Source organism: Bombina bombina, chromosome 5 (assembly GCF_027579735.1).
Source record: "Bombina bombina isolate aBomBom1 chromosome 5, aBomBom1.pri, whole genome shotgun sequence".
NCBI lineage: Eukaryota > Metazoa > Chordata > Amphibia > Anura > Bombinatoridae > Bombina > Bombina bombina.
The window spans coordinates 806,043,625-806,065,979 of record NC_069503.1 but is presented as its reverse complement, the minus strand read 5'-3'; the positions used below and the strand labels follow the sequence as shown (position 1 = coordinate 806,065,979).

General features: G+C 36.6%; 1 protein-coding gene across 1 annotated transcript in view; it reads left to right on the top strand.

Moving 5' to 3' along the window:
* The window catches only part of IMPA2 (inositol monophosphatase 2), a gene marked incomplete in the record, with an annotated part of 65,452 nt that overhangs the window by 5,771 nt on the left and 37,326 nt on the right, over window positions 1–22,355 (top strand). Inside the window, 1 exon segment of the mRNA XM_053714907.1 lies at window positions 11,359–11,492. Coding sequence (XP_053570882.1) covers window positions 11,359–11,492 — 134 coding nt within the window.

The window sequence follows — 22,355 nt, the reverse complement described above, 5'->3', positions numbered from 1 at the left end:
ATAGATAAGCTCAAAGAAGAACTTAGTGAGACCAAAAATAGGAAACTACAAAGAGATTGGTCTGACCACCAAAAAGGGAATATTTATAAAGGCAATAAAAAACGTAGTAATTTTAGAAAAACACAAGAATCTAGACTCACTAATAATAAAAATACTACCTCTGATAACTTCACTACAGATTCAGAACCCTCTGATGAGGAATTAACACAAACACCTACAACCAGTGTCGCCTTAACAGAACCATCAATTACACGTATTTTTTTAGAGAAAGACCTTTTCCCACCAAAGAGAACTACAAGAACGAGGCAACCAAACAAATCAAAATCCACCAAAAAACAGAAGTAGCGATGGATAATTTACAAATTATCAATCTAACTGAAACTCAATTAGAAAAGGAACATCACACACTATTATCAAAGGGACTTACATTTGTACCCACCCCACATCATGACACATTCAATTGGATCAAGGACATACATTTGTTCGCTAGAAAACTTGCACTACATAAGTTTCACAAAAATGCTAACACAAATTCCTTGATTGATATGGGCATAGAACAAGAGGACCATGAAATGGTCAATTTAATGCTATCATTACTTAATGAAAACACAGATACACCAGAAACAAGGAAAGCAAGTGTAGTGAAACCCAAAAGTAATTTCATGCCAGCAATTTCTAAATATCCATCTATTGATAAATTTGTCTCCCTAGTCACAACAGAAATAGAGGAGATAAATAAAAGGAGTAAAGTACAGAAGAACTTGAGCTACAAAGAACGTAAAGCTCTCCAGAAATTACAAAATAATAAGGCAATTACCATCAAAAATGCAGATAAGGGGGGGTAATATGGTCCTTATGAGCAATTCTCAATATGAACAAATTTGTACAAACATTTTGAGTAACACAGATAATTACAAAGTCCTGATACGTGATCCAACTGATGTTTTTAAAGGGGAGCTGAGATCCCTTTTGGATAGAGGTCTACAAGAAAGGGTAATTACAAAAGCTGAACACCAGTTTATGTTTAACATGTTCCCGAGAATAGCCACCTTCTATAGCCTTCCTAAGGTTCATAAGAATATGACAAATCCACCCGGTAGACCCATAGTCTCCGGTAATGGCTGTATCACTGAAAATGCAAGCATTTTTCTAGACAAAAAACTAAGACACTTTGTACACACCCTTACATCCTACGTGCAAGATACTAAAGATGTCTTAAAATGTTTAGCCGACGTGATAGTCAGTGATAATACTATGCTGGCCAGTATAGACGTTGAAAGTCTATACTCTAATATATCCCACAATTTAGGCTTGGAAGCTGTAAGTTTCTTTTTGAGAACAGTAAATCCAATCCAAAATGATGAAGATGACTTCTTCATTGATTTACTAGACTATGTGTTGAGACATAACTATTTCTTATTCAATAAGAAAATCTATTTACAGAAAAGGGGCACAGCAATGGGCACCTGCTGTGCTCCAACGTATGCCAATTTGTTCCTTGGGTGGATTGAGAACAAAAGTATACTTAATGAAGATACTAACCCATATATGCAATATATGAACTTATATATTAGATACATTGATGATGTTCTAATCCTATGGACAGGCACCAAAAATGACTTTGAAAATTTCATGATCTGGCTGAATAATAACAAAGATGGAATGAGGTACACTTCAAGTATAGATTCAAACAAAATTTCATTTCTTGATCTAGAGATTAGAAAAGAGAATGATGGCACGCTGAACACAAAACTATATAGAAAAGAGACAGCCACTAACAGTCTCCTCAAATGGGAGAGCTATCACCCTAAGAAATTGAAAATGGGCATTCCTTTTGGCCAATATTTAAGAGCCAGACGAAACTGCAGCACAGAACTAGACTTTGAGAGAGAAGCAAGGGAGTTACAAAGAAGGTTTAAAGAAAGGGGATACCCAGGCAGATGCCTTAAAAAGGCATATCAAAGAGCTAAATTACTAAATAGAACTACACTATTGGAAACTAACTACCAAGCTATTGCACAACCAGTAAATGAACAACAACCCATTAGAATCATTGGAACATACGATGATAAAAATGTCTGTATAAAAAATATCATCCAAAGACATTGGCATGTTATTCAGGAAGACGAAGACCTTAAAGAAGTAATATCTGAAAAACCCAATATTACATATAGAAGGTCCAAAAACCTTAAAGACATACTTATGGAGAGCCATTACTCAAAAGACACACCAAGAACATGGTTGAGAGAAACCAAAGGCTTTTACAAATGTGGAAGATGCCAAGCCTGTAAGAACATGACCCCCACAAAAACCTTCATACACCCTGACACTAACAAACAGTATGAAATTAAAGATTTTTTAAATTGCAATATATATGACTTGCTTAGATCTGCAATGTGCAAATGCCCAAAAATCTATGTGGGTGAGACCTCAAGAGAGTTACGAACTAGAGTGTTAGAACACATAGGTGACATCAAATGGAACAGAAATGTTCCTGTAGCACAACACATGAACAATGAACATCAGGGACACAAATATGAAATCTATTTTTGTGCAATCGAACAAATAAAACTAAAAGGGAGAAGGGGCGACATTAACAAAATGCTATTACAAAAAGAGTGTAGATGGATTCACGAACTGAAATCCACTTCACCCAGGGGATTAAATGAAGCAATTTCATACAAATGCTTTTTATAGATTATGGTTCATGATATACATCTTATTGTGGATTTAAGATTACTAATTACATACTATTTCTGTCTAGGGTCTTGAACTAACTGAGCTTATTTCCCCAATATGAAGCAAAGCAAGAGGATACTGATTTATAACAATATTTAACTGGATTTAAATTAATTGATTCTAACGAAACTAATAATAACGTTTACACACAATGATAATTTCATATCCTAAATAACCTTATGTTCTAACAAATGAATATCTGTTTCTCTAACTTGTATTGACTTGATAGGTTATCTCCTCAGTTATATAGGTGATAATAACTAACTCAGTTTGACCTCTCAGATAAGCTACTATAAGCAACTACAATTGACCCACAATAATATATTTTATATGTATATCTTTTTCCATTTTTTTAAACATCATACCAATTATCAGCATACTTGACCTAGGTATTCTATATAAATCGAATACAATATGCTGTAAAGGCACGATATACACCTCTCCCTATATAACTCTCCCAATAAAATTACTAGGAAATACAACTTTCCCCTACAATACTTGTACATATTGATGCACAGTATACCCCTACACAAGAGCGGTCAGCGTCAATAAAATGATGAATTTTTATGTTCCCTTTTGTTCTAATACTTTCTTTTACAAATGAGCAATGTATTAAAGGCAGAATACTAAGTACAAAGTATAAGTAAAATGACAGAATGAGGCCATAGCGGAGTCTTACACCTCAGTTTCTAATGCTTTTTAAGTTGCCATGACAACGGATTACTATAACTTCTCGTACCAAATGCTGGGCTGGCCCTATGCCCTGACGAAGTCACGTTCTGTGACGGAAACGCGTCGGTGGGCGTGGCCTTGGGTGGAATAAGCGTGCAAGCTAGTCACATACTTAAATTTACACTAGCGGTTTTTCAAACTTTATACCGCTGTAACCCTATACCGCTATAGTTTTTCACCTCAACTGCTACTATAGGGGGGATGTTAAAATACTTAAAACTGTCATTTAAGAATATGCTTGATTGCCAAGTTAACAAACAGCTACATTTCTGTTAAGCTTTATACGCTATTACGCTACAAGCTACATAATAATTTTTGATGTTGAATTGAATGTATCTATTTGAACTTAACTGAGAGGAATTTATGTTGACAGTCTGTATCGAACATAATACATCCATCGTGCATATGAGAATAACTTGTTTGTATGTGAACTAGCTCTATTTGACAGGGATTTTAGCCAGAAATCGGCTGACTCTGTTTAATCAGAGCAGTACGCAGGCAGGAGGACGCCTTTGAGCGCATAGCTTGAACATTTGTATGCCTGTTAAAAAGTACCTACCTTGTGTGTATGGAATTACCTTTATGCTAACTTCCCTACCCTGTGTGACTTATTGATTAGACACGCAACACCCTGTCCACTAGCCCTTATTTTTAGTTTGGATGCTATAGAATTTGGCTATTATTTATTTGAAGTATGGAAGTGACTTATCCCATTCTTTATTAGCCTTCTATAAACATCCCTATTTTATTTGTCTAATTACCGGTGGGGGTTTCTAGATTTTGTAATTTTACAATTAGTTCAGAGGTTGCTTAACCCTGGATTTACTTTATTCCCCCCCTGGTAACGTCTGTTTCAAGCATATTTGTTAATAAAAGTGTAAAATAAATATATTTGCTATTTGATTTAACTAGTGTATAATTCTACACTTGACTTCAATGTCACAAACCCCCTTAGGTTCCCTAACCTTACTATCTAATACCACGTCAAGGTCCTTTCCAATACCTGAGACCCTAAAACAGCCACACAATGCAAGCTTTCAAATCCAAACAAACTGAAAACAAGGGAAGGGTGCACAGGAATATGTAATAACCCTAGACATATATAAAACACTTACAAGCTCTTAGCTAAGATTTAAAAGCAAAAATGGAAAGGTTTCCATTTTTGCTTTTAAATCTTAGCTGAGAGCTTGTAAGTGAGTGCTGGGTTTTCTCTGTGTGTTGTATTAATTTGTTTTGTAATTTTCCCTATGGTTCTTGCACCCAGACCTGTCTGGGGTTAACTGCCTGTGACTTTGGGGACAGCACAGCTTCCTGTGAGTGCCAGTGGCACCCAGGGCTGAGTATGTTGCAGGGTCATGGGATGTGTACCCGGTCCGGTATGAGAGTGCAGTTCCCTTCCGTGTTTTTTTTATATATATGTAGGCCTTACCACACGTCCCCTCAAGGACCGCATTAGACAACATCTATTATCACTTGAAGAGGAAGTCCCCAGAACACCTGTAGCCAAGCATTTTCGAACTCATGGCGTACACATTAAACATTTATTCTCATTCATAGGTATTGATCACATAGGAAAGGACATTAGAGGAGGTGACAGAATCAGCAAACTGCAGAGGAAAGAAGCCTTTTGGATCTTTACCTTACAGACCAAAAGCCCAAAACGCATGAATATGAGGCAAGACCTGGACTTATTTATAGATTAATTTACAAGTCCTCCGTCAACTGCCACTAAAATAATATTATCTGTACAGAGCATATTATTCTCTCCCTACCTAGTATTGTAGGCAATCCCATTGCCCCTTGGCACACATAAAAATAAAAATAATAAACAACAACCAATGAGTGTTCATCGGTTTTATATACAAAAAATAATGTGTTTTATCTTTAATTTTTTTAGATATATAGGCTTATTCTAGGCTACACCACCCATTAAAAAGATTTTATCATTTTATTATTATCAGTTCACTAAATTCTTTATAACATCATTGCACTCCTTTGTGACTCCCTCCCTTAATAGCAACTATTCTTGTATATAAATTTCAAATTATATATATATATTATATATATATATATATATATATATATATATAATATATATATATATATATATATATATATATATATATATATTGGACCTATAGGATGTCACCCCCGTCATAGGCCCATCAGGTGTGTGAAGCACAAATTTGGGTAACCACCTGGGTGCCATACAGATAGGATCACCTAGGATTGAGTTCAACAGGCAATTTACAAGTATTCACTATATATATGCCAAATGAATGTTGTCCCCAATAAACACTTACCCTCATCACACACCCTTCTACATTTATTCATGCCATCTCGCTATCACCTAGGAACTCAACATCCAACCAGATCCTTTTGTACAGGATAGTTGAAACCTGTAGCAATTACTTTGCTACCTAGGTTAGCAGGAATACCATATTTCACATTTCCCGAAGTACCACACCTACCATGTCCAGCAATGCAGCCACCATGTCAAATTCCCAATTAAATTGTAATTAACAACCAGCACATTTAGGTGGCAACCAAATAAATAAACGAATAAACAAATAAATAAATACTTACCATAAATCCAAAACATATGATAACTGCTTGGTCATGGATAGTGTGAAATATCAGGCATTAGCAAGAAAAGCCCTTTTGTTCCCAAACAACAATGTTGCTATCTTTACCCTTTTCAATCTGTATTTTTATTCTTATTCTTATCTTTTGTGCCCAACTACAAGTTTTCCATGTACAATGTGAGCTTTGATAATAGTTGTTTTTCCTACACTCCTAAAGTATAATCCTGTTTATCACTGTGGTGATTGTTGAACTTAGTTGTGCTTACATCTTTATGCACAACATAACTATTAAAATTTAAACTTTAGTATTTAGTTCCTAGTAATATGCCACCATTTTCCAACCTAATCATAATAAATACACAACCACGTTAATTTTTTGATTACATGCATAGCCTACCAAATCACTGCTTAATAACACTTTTTCCTTTTGAGAGTTTCACATTTAAGATTTTCTTTTTTGCACCAAATACTTGTACACTATGTTTATTCACACAATATCAATTAGGCTTTGCTTACACACTATTGGCTAACACCAGTATTTAACCTGATAGCAGGTGAACACCTCTAGATCTCTGATGAAGCGCATGTGAGCATGCGGGAAACGCGTCAGATCCAGCCCTGCACACTGTGACTGTGTCTTTCACTTGCCTGTTCATTAAACTAACCACTTTGGAATAGAGTCTGCAGTTCCTCGTCTTTCTTTCTTCTAATACTATATATATATATATATATATTAGTGTGTATATGTGTGTGTGTGTTGTTTATGTCTCTATCAAGGTGTTTACGGTCCCTTTTTAAAGCTAAACCTGCTACATATCTTTTCTTAATAAGAAAAGAATGGCAAAACAATGAACTATATACTAACAATATGACTGTGCCTTATCAGCTGCAGACTCGAACCCAGATTGGCCTCTTCAAATGAGAAAAGTGGCGGGTGTAGTTTGGATATTGAAAAACAATTGCAGCAAGCAATGTTATCTTTCTTTAAACATGTTTAGACTTGGCTGATATGTTCTATGGCAAGGCAGCAGACCTGTCTTGTAATTATAAGGCTTTACTGTCCCTTTTTTAAATGCAGGTGTAACAAAGCTCTGTGCATGGTAACAGGTACTACTTTAATCCCTTAATGACCTGCGACACACCCTGTACGTCGCTGGTCTTTCTATGGGATTGCATTTTTAAAAGAGACGTGTCGCCGCTATTTCCACCAGCCAGCAGGAAGGAGGGAGGGTATAATAGCGCAGTCCTGCGCTATTATAACTAAGTAAACCCTTAACCAGCAACATAAAGGGTACTTTTGTGGTCCTTAGGGGTTAAACGGTAATACATTTTACTTACTACATGCATATTGCAGATATACTTCCATTCAAAGCTGAACTGTTCTTGTGTCTTTGTTTTCAATTGTTTATTTAAACAAGGGGGAAAAACATTCATTGGTTTTGTGGAGGCAACCATAGGCCCAACTTATATAAAGGCTGTGATGCACCATTAGCAAATTAAGAGTCTCTGAGCCTTCTACAATACTGAGCACATGAAACAGACCCTGTATTGTTTTGATAGATGAAACTGCACCACTGGAATGTAAACACAGCAGCTAGTTATGGCCAGCACTTGTGTCTTTAGAGATCTCTCTCTTGTTGCTGTTCGGGTGATCACTGTATTAAACAAACATTGCTACTAAGCTTCATGGTTTTCTTATTCTTGCTTAAAGGGGTGATGAAAAATTACATGTTCTAATTTGGCTTCAGCTTTTAATTTTAACACTCCCAACTCCTGATTTTTACCCCTGGAAAGTACTGCTCAGAGCTGCAGAGCACTGCTTGTACTGAGAAGAAACTACCGGTCACCCAATCAGCTGTGCTAGTCACACAGCTGAGTTTTGCAACTAGCGCTGCTAATTGGCTCAGTCAGCTTCTGTTTTTTATACAAATTGGTGGTAGAATGATGGGCGCCAGATTTGTGCAGTTATGCCAATTTGTGTCTGGCAATTTGGGAAGATCAATACATCTTTCAATCACACTGGGTGCAGTATCTGGGGACCTGTCACTGTTATATAGATGATTTGGTCAGGCAGTGAAAACAATTGGATAACATTTATGGACCATTTTTTTTTTTTTTTTTAAGATTTTAAGTTAGATCTTTCATGAAAGTACAGTAAAAGTCTTGAGACTTGGAAGTGTATGTTGAAAATAATAAAAAGTAGATTTTTTTTATTTTATTTTTTTTAAATCCATAGATGTTAACAACTATATAGACTCTCGGAGTTGTCACCAAAGAACATGGTTGAGGAATATACCAAAAGGACAGTTTCTTCGATTTAGTGTAAAGATAAAAGAGAATATGAGGAACAAGTAACTATTTTGAAAAAACGTTTCTTAGAAAAAATGATTTAGGAAGAGACTTGGCTACAAAAATAGAAGATGCTTCCTATACGGAAAGAAACGGTCATTTGACATATAAAACCAGTGCGGAATTAAGAAACATTGTGAATAAACACTGGGGGATTTTGACCAAGGATCCCATCCTAGCTGAAATCCTGGATGATTGGGTACTTTTTAAAAAAAATTATTAAGGCAATTTTAAAACACACTTAAAGGTATAGGAAAGTCAGAATTAAACTTGCATGATTCAGATAGAGCATGTCATTTTAAGTCACTTTTAAAATCACTTCTATTGTCAAATGTGCTTTGTTCTCCTGGTATCCCTTGTTGAAAGAGAATACACACATCCTACACTAGTGGGAGCTAACTGCTGATTGGTGCCTACACACATTTGTCTCTTGTGATTGGCTAACTAGATGTGTTCAGCTAGCCTCCAGTAGTGCAATGCTGTTCCTTTAGCAAAGGATAACAAGAGAATGAAGCAAATTTTATTATAGAAGTAAATTGGAAAGTTATTTGAAATTGTATGTTCTATCTGAATCTTTAAAGAGCATGTTGGGGTTTTCTGTCCCCTTTTAACTACTAGTGCAATAGGAAAATTCAAATATAAATAAAAACTGTCTGGCCAACGCAGATGGGTTTTAGGAAATGAAGCACTGTAATACCTGTAAGCAAATGTGAAAAAGTAGTTAATGTTTCTATTCTAAAGATGGCAACAAAAAGTATATTTATCACTTGCAACAGTAAAAATGTTTTTTTTTTTTTTTTTTTTTTTTATACATCTTACGCTGTTCATGTCATTTGATTTATATAGGTCCCACTTCTAGACTTTCATTATTCATGTAATTTTTAACAACTTTTCAGTTTACTTTTATCACCAATTTTGCTTTGTATTTTTGGTATTCTTAGTTTAAAGCTAAACCTAGGAGGTTCATATGCTAATTTCTTAGACCTTGAAGGCCGCCTCTAATCGAAAAGGCATTTTGAGTGATTTTCACCACTAGAGGGTATTAGTTCATGTGTTTCATATAGATAACATTGCACTCATGCACATGAATTTACCGAGGAGTGAGCACTGATTGGCTAAAATGCAAGTCTGTCAAAAGAACTAAAATAAGGGGGCAGTCTGCAGAGGCTTAGATACATGGTACTTAGAGGTAAAATGTGTATTATTATAACTTTGTTGGTTATGCAAAACTGGGGAATGGGTAATTAAGGGATTATGTATGTTTTAAAACAACAAATTCTGGTGTTGACTGTCCCTTTAAAAAGACTTGGTGAACACATTTATAATATAAAGGTTTTTTTGTTTTTAAATATATATCTGCTCACTTTGGCAAAAAGCATAAAAAATAATGTTGCTGACCTTGAATTTATGAGAATACAGAGAGTTAGCACAAACTGGAGAGGCACCAATGCTTAGGGTATGTTGGGCCGCTTGGAGATGAAGTGGATCCATATTTTGGACCCTCTTTGTCCCCAGTGCGCTCAAAGACTTTAAGATGCACCATTTCATATAGAATGTAGATGTGCATAATATGTATAGTCCTTTTAGTATATGCTTGTAGTTTTTTTTTTTTTTTTTTTTTTTTTTTTTTTTTTTTTTTTTTAGTGTATATATTTTATAATTAGCCCTGTTTATTAGTTATAGAAGTTCTGATGTTAACAAATAAGTAAAAATTGAAATCGTGCAATTGTGTGATTTCAATGATGGGGTTGGGGGGTGCTTTTGATGCTAGGCCTGCCCTCCAGCCGTAATCCCATTTAGGCAGCTTTTATGGCTTCAGGACAGCCAAATAGTAAAGTGTTAAAATTGCATGCTCTATCCGAATCATGAAAGTTTAATTTTGAATTGAGTGTCCCTTTAAACTGCTTAAAGGCGTATATTTTTTTGGGCAAAAACACATGATGACCAAAAATAGTGCCTTGCTCACACAGCTTTAATAAGGGATTAAATATTTTCATTGAATATTGAACAGATTTGTTTTATTTGTGTCAAACTACCTCTAACATTTTTAAACTGATACTATAAAATTAATTAGTTGGAATTCAGCTATACCTGCAGTAAACTCAACCTGCACAGTTCTAAGACAGCAAAACAATAGTTTCAATCTGTGTTGTCCAAATCAATTTTACTCCTGCTCCAGACTATTGAAAGCTGGCCGTCCTCCAGAAATGAAGGTCACGTTTAAAGCCACAGCACTAGTGTACAACTTTTATTTATCAGTTGCTGGTTTGGAAGTGCCCTACTAAAAAAAATATCAAATGCATTACAGACATACTCTGCATTTTATTAATACCTTTTTTTTCACAATTATAAAAACTGGAACATTTATCAAATGCACAAACAAAAAGACAACCTTGCTATCTATCTATCTATCTATCTATCTATCTATCTATCTATCTATCTATCTATCTCATGTGAAGTTAAGTAACATTGTTTTGTCATATCCCTCTCTATCTTTGACTTACAAATGTTTTTGTACTGTGGGACTAAATTTTGTTAGCAGCAATGTTTGTGTTTTGATTATCCTTAATCAGTGATTCTTAGCTAAATTCCTTGGCACATCCCAGAAGGCCAGATGTGTTGGAAAAGCTGAGGCATTGATTTCTCTAACTCATCAGAAACAGAAAGATGCCTTAGTCTGGGATGAATGGAGCTGAGAAACCCCATTCTGTGTCTAGTGCCTAATTTTGTCAAGCTCTGCGCTACAAGACTGAATTGGTAAATAACCATTGAAGTGATGGTTAAACTGAACATGTTTTAAAGATCAGGTCCAGAATCTAAGCAATATTTTAGAAGGACTTTAATTGATCACTTCTTAAGAAGATGTGCTTGAACTTAATTTGTACTCTTGCTGTGCCATTCAAATAACCCGTGTATAAAATTGAGCTGTAACTGTTTTCTTTTTCTTCTATAGGTGGTCAGGAAAGCACTAACTGAAGAAAAGCAGGTGTCCACCAAAACGTCTGTTGTCGATCTTGTCACAGAGACAGATAATTTTGTTGAGGAGCTAATTATTTCAGCACTGCGAGAAAAATATCCCACTCACAGGTAAGACAATGCAAAACCCATTAAATAATATAAAAAACAAAACTACACCAGGGGGTGCAACAACATAATGGTAAATCATTTTACTTGCTGCCATTGGTAACATCACTCTGTATTTAAATGTGGGTGATAAGGGCATTGCAGCATATCTGCGTATGCCACTGAAATAGTTATAACTTTTAACAAGCATGTTGCAAAAATGTTATAAAAAACTGAATGCACTCAAACACATTTTCCGTTTTGCTACTGTCCCTTTAAGGAGAACTTAAACACAAAATTTGAAAACCTATATTTTTTTGTTTTGTTTCAGGATTCTAAACCACTTTCCATTTTACTTCTATCATCAAATTTGTTTTGTTCTCTTGGCATTGTTTGTTTAAGGATTATACAAACAGTAGCAATTATAGATGGCGCTAAAAGCTGTGGGGTGTCTAGAATCTTTAAAGTACACTGTTACATGCACCTTCTCATATAATATGAAGCCTAATGTATGCCAATAAAGAATAAACCTCACCACTAGGAAAGGGATAAATACCAAATTTTAATCACAGTCTGTGAGTCTAGATAACAAATCAATAGTAGCATCCAGTTTCTATATGCAATTCATAAATAAAAATCAACATTCATTCCACACACCAATCCTACTTGTACACATACACAATATAAACCACAGTCCACACTCTTAAAATACTAAATGTGTATAAATCGGCTTAGTAACGCTGTCTTGATACTGCACAGGCTAATAGCACTTAAAACACTTAAAAAGTCACCACTCTGTAGAAACAATATATACGATCTAAGTGGGTGGTATCGTACATTAGATAGTAGCCAAAGATACCATTAGAGTCTTAGTATACATAAAAAGTCTTATCCGACTCCTGCTTCACTACTTGATACTATGTTTTCCCCTTAGTTCTCCGTGCACAGAACCCCTCTAAACGGGGATATTAATCAGTCTCTTCAAATATACTCCAAATGGGATCTGGAGGTTATTCTTACCTCTCACTCTAGCCTTGGGGTATGAGCTCTTATCGATATACCTTTGCTGCACGCCATGATCAGCTGTTTCTGCCCGGGACTTCTCCTGCCCGTGAGTTGGCGTGTGACGTCACTGGCTTCCGACCTCGCCCGGGACTTCTCTGCCGTGAGTTGGCGTGTGACGTCACTGGCTTCCGACCTCGGGTATTCTGGTTGTTACTTGCGCAAGTAATTGGTCCTCCTTAGGGTTCTCTCTGTCTCGCACTTCAGTACTTTCGTACGCAGAGCTGGCGGTTTTTCAAACAGAGACGTTATATCACTTTGAAGGCTGCACTTAATAGTAAAAGCAGCCGGAAAGGCAAAATCGCGCTTTTTCCCAGTATAATTCCAGCACAGTTCTATGCGTTTCCCCTTTACAGTGGGGCTTTCTCCAAGATCTGTTTAAGGATTAGCAGTTCACTATTGTGGTTTAGCTGAACACATTCAGATAATACAATGACAAGAGGCATCTATGTGTCTCCACCAGTCGGCAACTAGCTCTAGTAATGCATTGCTGTTCCCAAGCCTCCTTTTTCTCCCTTTTCAACAAAGGATACCAAGAGAAAGGAGCAAAATAGTAAATTGGAAAGCTGTTCAAAATTGCTTGCTCTGTTTCTGAAGGAAAAAAATCTTGGGTTTTATGTCCCTTTAAAGTACACCCATGCCCCTTTTACAGTTTCGGACTATTAAATCCCTTGTGTGTATCTGAAGATGAAGCCTTCTCGCTTTCAAGATAAAAAATGGGAAATAAAGATAACCCTAATCCCCATAGGGGGCGCTTCCTAGAACCCAAAACTTAAAAATAACTAGGACCCAAATATTAAATATAATACATATAACACATAGGTGCAAGCTACAGGCAGGAGCTCAAAATAAGTAAAACAAACCCAATCAAATAAGAAAAAAAAGTCCTTATAATCCAACATTCAATGGGATGCAGCACTCTGTCAAAAGGATGGTCAGTCCCTGGTGATGATAAATCTGCGAAAAAGGAGACAGAGGCGCCAATATGACATAGTAACTTCTGCACAATGATAAAACAATGTGAAGTACAATTATACTCACAAAAATAGAGCACCCAAAGGTGCAAATGACTCAGTCTGAATCAATTAGCAGTGGTCCAGCTCACTGTATGCCCACACTGTGGCCCCACAGGGAGACACTCAGATAGAAACAAGCGAGCAGCAACCAGAATTCTTATTCCTGTGCTGAGAAAATGCGTCGCTTTGTTTTTAATAGGCTGAGAAACGCGTCACTTTGTTTTTAATTGGTATAGCCTAAGGAAACAGCTCTTTTAGAGGCTGAAAAATGCGTAGCTTTGTTTTTAATAAACTTATGCATTTTAATACACTTGTTGCTTCCATTTTGGAGTTTTCTTTTCATCATCTTTTGGACCTATTCCGTGTGACTGTGTGAACGGACGCTGTCTGCACCTGAGTATAGTCTGCTGGGCGACTGAGAAGCTCCAGCTCGCCTTGATTGCACCTGGAAGGTGCGCTGTTTTTTGTAAGTCTGACCAGTAATGTGAATTCTGCATGTCTAAACTGTACTCGGGCTATGGATATTGTCTTATTCACTCACAGGAATAAGAATTCCTGGTTGCTGCTCCCCTGTGGGCATACAGTGAGCTGGACCACTGCTAATTGATTCAGACTGCGTCATTTGCACCTTTCGGTGCTCTATTTTTGTGAGTATAATTGTACTTCATATTGTTTTATCATTGTGCAGACGTTACTAGGCCATATTGGCGCCTCTGTCTCCTTTTTCCCAGCCTTCTCGCTTTCACCTGCCTCAGGCCCTTGTAGATGAAGATATGGCTAAATGTTACAACTTGAGCTGCAGTTTTCAGGTTCACATGGAAGATGGAAATGAATTTCAATGACAAAGCTACATTTTATATAAGCAGAAAAGTAAATCTCCATAATATGGACAGTGAAAACCTTCATGTAGTAAAAGAAAATGAAAGTTGTTCACTAAAGGTTAAAGTGTGTTGTGCCACATCCTGTACACAGTTTTTCCATCTTTTCACGGCAGGACACACTGACAGGGATTATGTAACTAGATATGCAGATAGCAACTCTTACAAAATCTACACAATGATTCTTATGGCTTCATTGGATTGGACTTTTGCCTCACTTCCATCCTGAGGTTTTTAACTGGTACCCACAAGAATGGGTCGTCATGTGAATCTCTTCCTGTGAGCTTAGATTAATGACCTGTTCTCATATAAAAGGGGACAAGCCGATCCCATGCTGTTGTTGGTTATCCCCTCCCTGCTGCAGTCTATAATTGTTGTTGGTGTAGTCTGTGGCCCTCACAAGGTTACATGGGAGTGGCGGTGATGTCACTATGGTAAATATCACCTTGCATAATGTATATCTGTGCAGGCATAAAGAGGCCCTTCTAGTTTATAGAAGCCCCAAAAGCCTGTTTAGGCTCCTATTTCACATTTGGCTAACATTGGTGACAATTGTGTAATGTGATTATGGTAACAGTGATCACCTGACCATTTTTATTATTATTTACTAATATTAAAAAAAAATAAAAAAAAAATCCAGCTTTCACACGTGCCATGAAATATAAATATAATAATGGTATATTCTAAATTTGCTTGGCCTGATGTGTTTTACATTAGGGTAAAAATGTAAGCAGCAAAACAAAAGCTTAATTCTGTTTAGTGCAGGGGGTGCAAAAAAAGCATTGAGCTGTCTCGGAAGAGTGGCCACCAAGATCCCCACATACCAAATCATGCAGTTTCTTCTTGTGAAGATACAGCAGGAACCTTGTGTGTGCACAAGCGCTTCTAGCAGTCTTGAGTAATGTGTTCAGTTTTTTTTAATTATACAGTATAGGACTTCTGTTATAAAGCACTCTGGTAAATTAATTGCAAGATAAATAAAACATGATGAATTTAGGAAACCTGTCACTATTGGCGGTTCCATGCGGGGGGCTATGTACCTCCAAATGCACAAGTAGAATCCCTGTTCAGCTTAGGATAGCACATACTCATATATTATGTGCTTTCTTTCAACTTTTTCACCACCTTTGTTAGCCCCTCCAAATTAAGATATTCTATAACTGCCACTGCCTGTCACTACCACTTCAAAAACTGAATATTTTAAATAAATGCATTAAACGGACAAAAATAGAGGGGATACATTTTATTGTTCATATTTGTATTTAATTCACATATTAAATCATGTTTTCTCTGCTGATAACAGCTATGTGTTGGATGAGGGAAACTGGCTTTCTTTAATTTTTCAATTTTTCAATTTTTTTTTTGCCTTTTTGTGTGGTTACTAATACATTGTAGCCAATACAGAGAAATCGGCAAGGAAACCTTATTGCCTCATTATGTATGTGCCTATAAGCTTTGGCAGCAGGGTTAGCCTTAATTCTGGAGTGTGCATTTTCAGTTCTGAGTGTTAGAAAACCTGCATTTTACAGAGCTAAATTAAATAAGTGGGGGAAAAATAAAACAATGAAAGCATATTGCAGTTATTTTTCTATGCTGAAACAACATTTTTAAAGGGATAGGAAACCCCCAAATTTTATTTCATGATTTGAATAGAACATACAATTTTGCTTCATTCTTTTGTTATCCTTTGCTAAATGAACAGCATTGAACTGCTGGCAGCTAGCTGATCACATCTAGTCAGCCAATTACAAGAGACATAAGGTGTCTAGGGCACCAATCCAGCAGCTCCCACTAGTGCAGGATATGTCAGTCTAATTCTTCATCAAGGATTTCATGAGAACAAAGCACATTTGAAAATAGAAATGAATGTAAAGGTGTCTTAGAGCATGTAGGTTTTATCTGAATCATGCAAGTTTAATTTTGACTTTCCAATCCCTTTAAATTCTCATCTAATGACAGCTGTGATAATAGAGAACGGCAGTGATAATGTTGTTGCTAATAATAATCTTCTATGGTCACAAGAAGTAATGTCTGAATGGTCTAAAATTTAATTTATGTTACATTTTTTTAGTGTTTGGTTTGTGTATACGTTTGGTGCTTAGTTATGCACTTGTCATTGAACGGTTTCAGTTTTTTTAAAAAGCGCAATGATAAAGGGTTTGTTGTGTCATTACATTTTGCAGTATAGCCTGCAGCTGAGTTCCTTCTGTTATGTTTTATAGTGTATATAGGGTTTAGACAATAGCTAAATAAAGGAGCACTGTAACATTTGTAGAAGTTTTTCTTTTTTTTTTGTACCATGTCTTTGTGAGATGCCTCTTTCTAACTACAGTTGGCTTTAGTAGCTAAGTGTGCTTTTTTTTTTTATTGTAGTCCCTACTTGTCTAGTTTGTATTTTGCATTATGGCAGTTCTGCAGGAAGCTTCATTTACCCCCAGTTCTTCCTGGTTGCCTGCAGTGGTGCCTCAGTCTGTATCATGTGGGAGCTGATGTTGCAGCTTTGCTGTGTAAGTGCCCAGCTGTAGCCTCAGTCACACATCTATGCATTGGAGTTCTGCTTATCCATCATTTACTTATTCTGTTTCTATGGTTGATGTTTGAGTTACTGATGTAATGCACACACTGCCCACCAGAAATCCACTGCTTTTTAACAGAATTGGTGTAGAAGCAGTTTTCTTGCAGTACTTTTTTGTTGTTGTTTTTTTTTTTTTAATTCTACATTTGCAAGTGTATTTAGAGACATGGATATGTATTTTAATAAAGTTTTAAAGTTAATGTAATTTAAAAATAAAAGCATTCATTAGAGCATTGTATGTTTAAATATCTTGAAATCAGTTACTATGTTTTTTTAACTCCTTCAAAGTTCTCTTCTGGAGCACCCATTTTCTGCTTTAGATGAAGATATGGACCAGTGTTTGGACAAGGCTTCCGGTGGGAGGAGCAAGGAAGTTAGCTGTTCCATGCTGCACGCTCACCTGAAGTGGTGATACTATCATGCCAAACACGCCTTGCAGCCATAAGGCCGGTGAACTTGGACACTGGCCTGGCCTGGCCTGAGGGACACAACCCGATACGGCGTGGGGAAGCCCTGGAAGTGCTAGTGGCCGCACAGGCAGCGGTCAAACTACAAGCCGCTTCACTATGTCTCACCAAGTCTCATTAAGCTGGGAGAACGCTTAATGAGAGTACGTATCTGCAGCCGTCTTCACGAACCGGGACTTAGCCAGCCTGAGGAGAAGGTGGTGTGTCGCTGAAAAGCCCGTCGCTGAGAACTGTACCTCCGTGCACTTCCGTGCGCTACTAGGAGGCTCTGGAAGGTATCGCCTAGCAGTAGGAGAAGCGCAGAGCCGCACAACCACCTACGACAGCAACCACAGACAGAAAACTGGTGTTTGGCCCGTCGGAACGTAAGTCCCTGACCTGGTCTTGGGGGTGAAGGTAAGACAGGAGAACATAAGTGAGGACTGTGACCCTTATAAGCTGTTGTTCTCCTATACTTATCCTGTAACATCTAGTGGAGTATAAGGAGCATAGGAGGGCCTGTATCAAACGACAGGGGGAAAAAATAATAAAAAACCTGGCCACACAGGCTGTGTAATAGCTCTATGATATAATACACCTGGTAGAGCATAACAGGAGACTGTAACCAAGGTATCCGAGACTTTTGATACATAAACCAATTAGCAACAAAGCTAGAAGATCAGAGAAGCTGGTATAATCAGTTGAACTGTACACAGCTCCATTCCTAAAGGATAAATAACTTACAAGGTCTGACTATAGAAGTGAACTGTGAATCCCAGATAATTTTACTGGGGGCTCTGGAACTGTTCTGGAATTAAACAAATAATAAAGCCACTGGCTATAGTATCATTGGGTGTACAGAAGGTCCAGTAGGAAAACTTCTTCTCTTTTTTTTTTTTTTTTTTTTTCCCGGATATGGACTAAGGCTTATATAAGTTGCCTATAACCCTAAAGATTAATGAGAGGATATGTTACAAGCAATGTATTATGTTATAACACGATTGCAGAACAGGATAAAAGTAGAGGTCAACTGAAATAACATATAAGGCTGTGTTATAAACTGGACATATTCTCAGGAATTATGTATATATGCATGAGGTTTTTTTTTTTTTTTTTTTTCTCTGTATTAAGGCTGGAGGCTCATATATAGGGTATATATTAGGCATCTGAGATTAACATACTACCTTTTCTCCACAGGAAACATATGTGGCTCCAGACCGGTGTATTAACTAACCAATATAGCTGACAGTTCAAAAGAAAAAAGAAAAAAAAGGGGCTGTATTAATATCATAACTGTAATTGAGGAAGCCACAGTACATTTAAAATTTGATCTCCAAACATATATTAATACCTATGGTGTGGCATTACTATCTTCGCCCTGGAAATATTTGTATAAAAAAATAAAAACACACACTATCTAGAGTGGTGAGAAAAAAGAAAAGTTTTGGTATACAATTGTGAGGACCTGGGAATATACTACTTCGCATAATACTGAATATAGTCACAACTATTTGGTGTATTTGCCTATAAAGTACTAGATAGACGAATGGACACAATTGTTGGACAGGATAAATAGCATATATTGAGAATATATTAAGGCTATACCCTTGTGCTGTTGAATATAGAACTCTCCTGACTCCCTCTAAGCCTGACCCTGAATCACTTACACAGGGCACGACCCTAATATTCACAAGTCTTTAGATATCATAATTTATCACAACTAGTAAAACTTTTTATTTTTGACACTGCAACCACCCCCCCTCCCCCCTTCCTTTTTTTTTTTTTTTTTTTTTTCCCCCTCCCTCTCTCTCCTCTTAACACCCCACACAATCACACACCCTCACGAATTTAATTTATGGATACATTTCTATCACCTAAAACACACACTATGCCAGCTAAGGTGAAAGACAGGAGGCCTAGAAATAGTTTAGACAATAACACAGACCTAAGGGTAGAAGCAAATTGTCTAAATATCATATAAAATGGACATTGAAGAAATAACGAAGCAGGTAGCACAGGTGTTGCTCCCTCAATTCGACTTGATAAGGTGGAACTTAGTACGCTTGTTTCTGAAATGAAAAATTTCTCATCTAGGCTCACAGAAGCGGAGTCTAGAATATCCGAAGTTGAGGATCTAGTGGTTTAAAGACTGAACAAATATCTCAACAAACATAGTAGCAAAATTAATGATCTCAGTGAAAAAGTAGAGGGAGTTGGAGATAGAGCACGTCGCAATAATCTAAGGATTATTGGGCTGCCTGAAAGCGACTGTTATCAGGATTTAATCTCTTTTGCTGCTAATACACTTCCACAATTACTTGGGATCCAGCAACAGAACATAGCAGTAGAAAGAGCACATCGTACAGGTAATCCTAGGAACACAACAGAGAATTCAGTACAGAAGCGTCCTATTATAGTGAAATATTTGAATTTCCAAGACAAGATCAGTATTCTCAGAGCCTACAGAAAGATGCAAACACTATTAATAGACCAACATAGAATTTTGTTATTCCAGGATTTTTCATTCCAGACAGCAAGCAAGCGAAAAGCTATTTCACCATATTGCACCACCTTAATCAACTTGGGCCTGCCGGCTAGATTAGTATACCCAGCCACAATCAAATTATATATTGACAATGAGCTAACTGTATTAAGAACTCCACAAGAAGCTAAGAGTTATATAGATAAATATAAAGGAGACCATTAAACAGATAAGAGGGTAATGGAGAAAGGAATCTTTGGGAACATATGTCACTATTATATACAAGCTAGAGATGCTATTTTATTTAATTATGTGTTTTTTTCTTTTTAAAATGAGGGTTAAGGCTCTGACGCTGTTTTATACATATGAGTATTTTCTAACATATAGGTGTTGTTGTTTTGTTATGTATATAGTATATGAAAAATGCACCTATCGATATTGGTATAACAGGACCAAGTCAAAAATATGTTTTTTTCTACTGTGGGTTCACATTATTTTTTTTTTGGTGTATCATATTCCAAAATTTTATATACAATTTCCGGTATAATATGTTTAAGGCTAGAGATAAAGTTCGGAAATTGTCTTGTATAGATGAAAATGTATTGCAATATAGCATATGTCCCCTGAGCTACACATCATATGAAAAATATATGCACAAATATAGGTACAATATATTTAAGTCCAGGGTCGGTAACATCTATTGTCCCTGGTGGCAGGTAGAATATCGGGGTATGGGGGGGGGTAGCGAGTGGCCGGGGGGGGGGGGAATTATATATTTTTTTTTTTCTTCTCATATTTTATTCCCTAAACTAAAATGCCACAGCTAAAATTGATATCCTGGAATGTAGGGGGTGTTTCTAGTCCAATGAAAAGGAAAAGAATTTTAACATATCTTAAAAAATTTAAAGCGGATATTATTTTGTTGCAAGAAACACACCTTACAACAATAGAACACAAGAAACTACAAGCCAATTGGATTCAGGAAGTGATCTTCACACCCTGTAGCTCTAGAAAAAGAGGAGTAGCAATTCTTATCAGAAAAGGGTTAAATTATCAGATTATCTCCAAGCAGATAGATTCAGAAGAACGTTTTATTATCATTAAAATTAAAGTTGAATCTCTCATATATACCGTTTGCAATGTGTATGGACCTAATAAAGTGGATATAGCTTTCTGGGAGGCTTTGAAGCTGCAATTGTTTGAATATGTTGATACGAATATGGTGATAGCAGGAGATTTTAACATGGTCTTTAATAATATTGATAGACTTCAGACTACAAAACAAAGAATCCCCAGGGTCTCTCAAAAAGCAGCCAAGATTCTTAAATCAATCTGTAGAGTTCTTAAGATAAGGGACATTTGGAGACACTTATACCCTAACTCTAGAGCGTATACATATGAGTCCAAACAATACAGGTCATATTCTCGTATTGATTTTTTTTTTTGGGTTCAGACAGTTTGTTTAGAACAGAGTTAAAAACGCGAATAGGGGACTTTACCATTTCAGACCATGCCCCTATATTTTTGGAATGTGGATCAGAAAATAACTCATATCAAACAACTAGAGGTTATTCTTTCCCACGATATTTATATAATGACGCCAAATTTAGGAAATATATTACAGATAGGTGGCATGACTATGCAATACAAAATGCTGCATATAGTTGTAAACCCGAGATTTTTTGGGAAACAGCCAAAGCGGTGATAAGAGGAGAAATAAAAAACTATATGTCTAAACTCAGGGCAAGAGCACGTCTAAGGGAAATAGAACTCTCTAACTGGCTTAGAAATGCATACAATGCCTACATAGCGGCTCCCACATCGATTAATTGGCAGAAATATATCAAAGCGAAACAAGAGTGGGACTCAGTTAGCTTGCAGAAAGCGACCCGTCAAGATCTAAATCAAAGAACTATCTATCATAGATATGGCAGCAAAATTGGTAAGCTTCTAGCTAACTGCGTCAAAGTTTGTAAGTCTCAGAAAACCATCAAGTCTGCTATAGTAGATGGTATTCGAGTTACTGAAGCAGAAGCAATTAAAAAAGGTTTTGTTAGCTTCTTTAAAAATTTGTACTCTGCCCCTCAGATAGTCAAAATAAAGAGTGGTTCTGGAGAAACATCTCTCTTCCAAAATTAAATACAGATGAGGTTGTCAACTTAAATTTACCCATTACCTCAACAGAAATCTGTCAAGCAGTAGATAGATTAAAATTGGATAAAGCCGCTGGCCCGGATATGTTACCAGCCGAATTTTATAAAATTCTTAGGGAAGAGATAAATGCCCCATTGGTAAAACTATTTAATCAGTATTTCTGTAATGGTGGGGTCCCCTCTCCCTATTTTGTTGCATCCAGAATTGTGCTCGTTCCAAAAAAAGAGAAGGATCCAGAAGCGTTGGACTCATATCGTCCCATTTCACTGCTTAA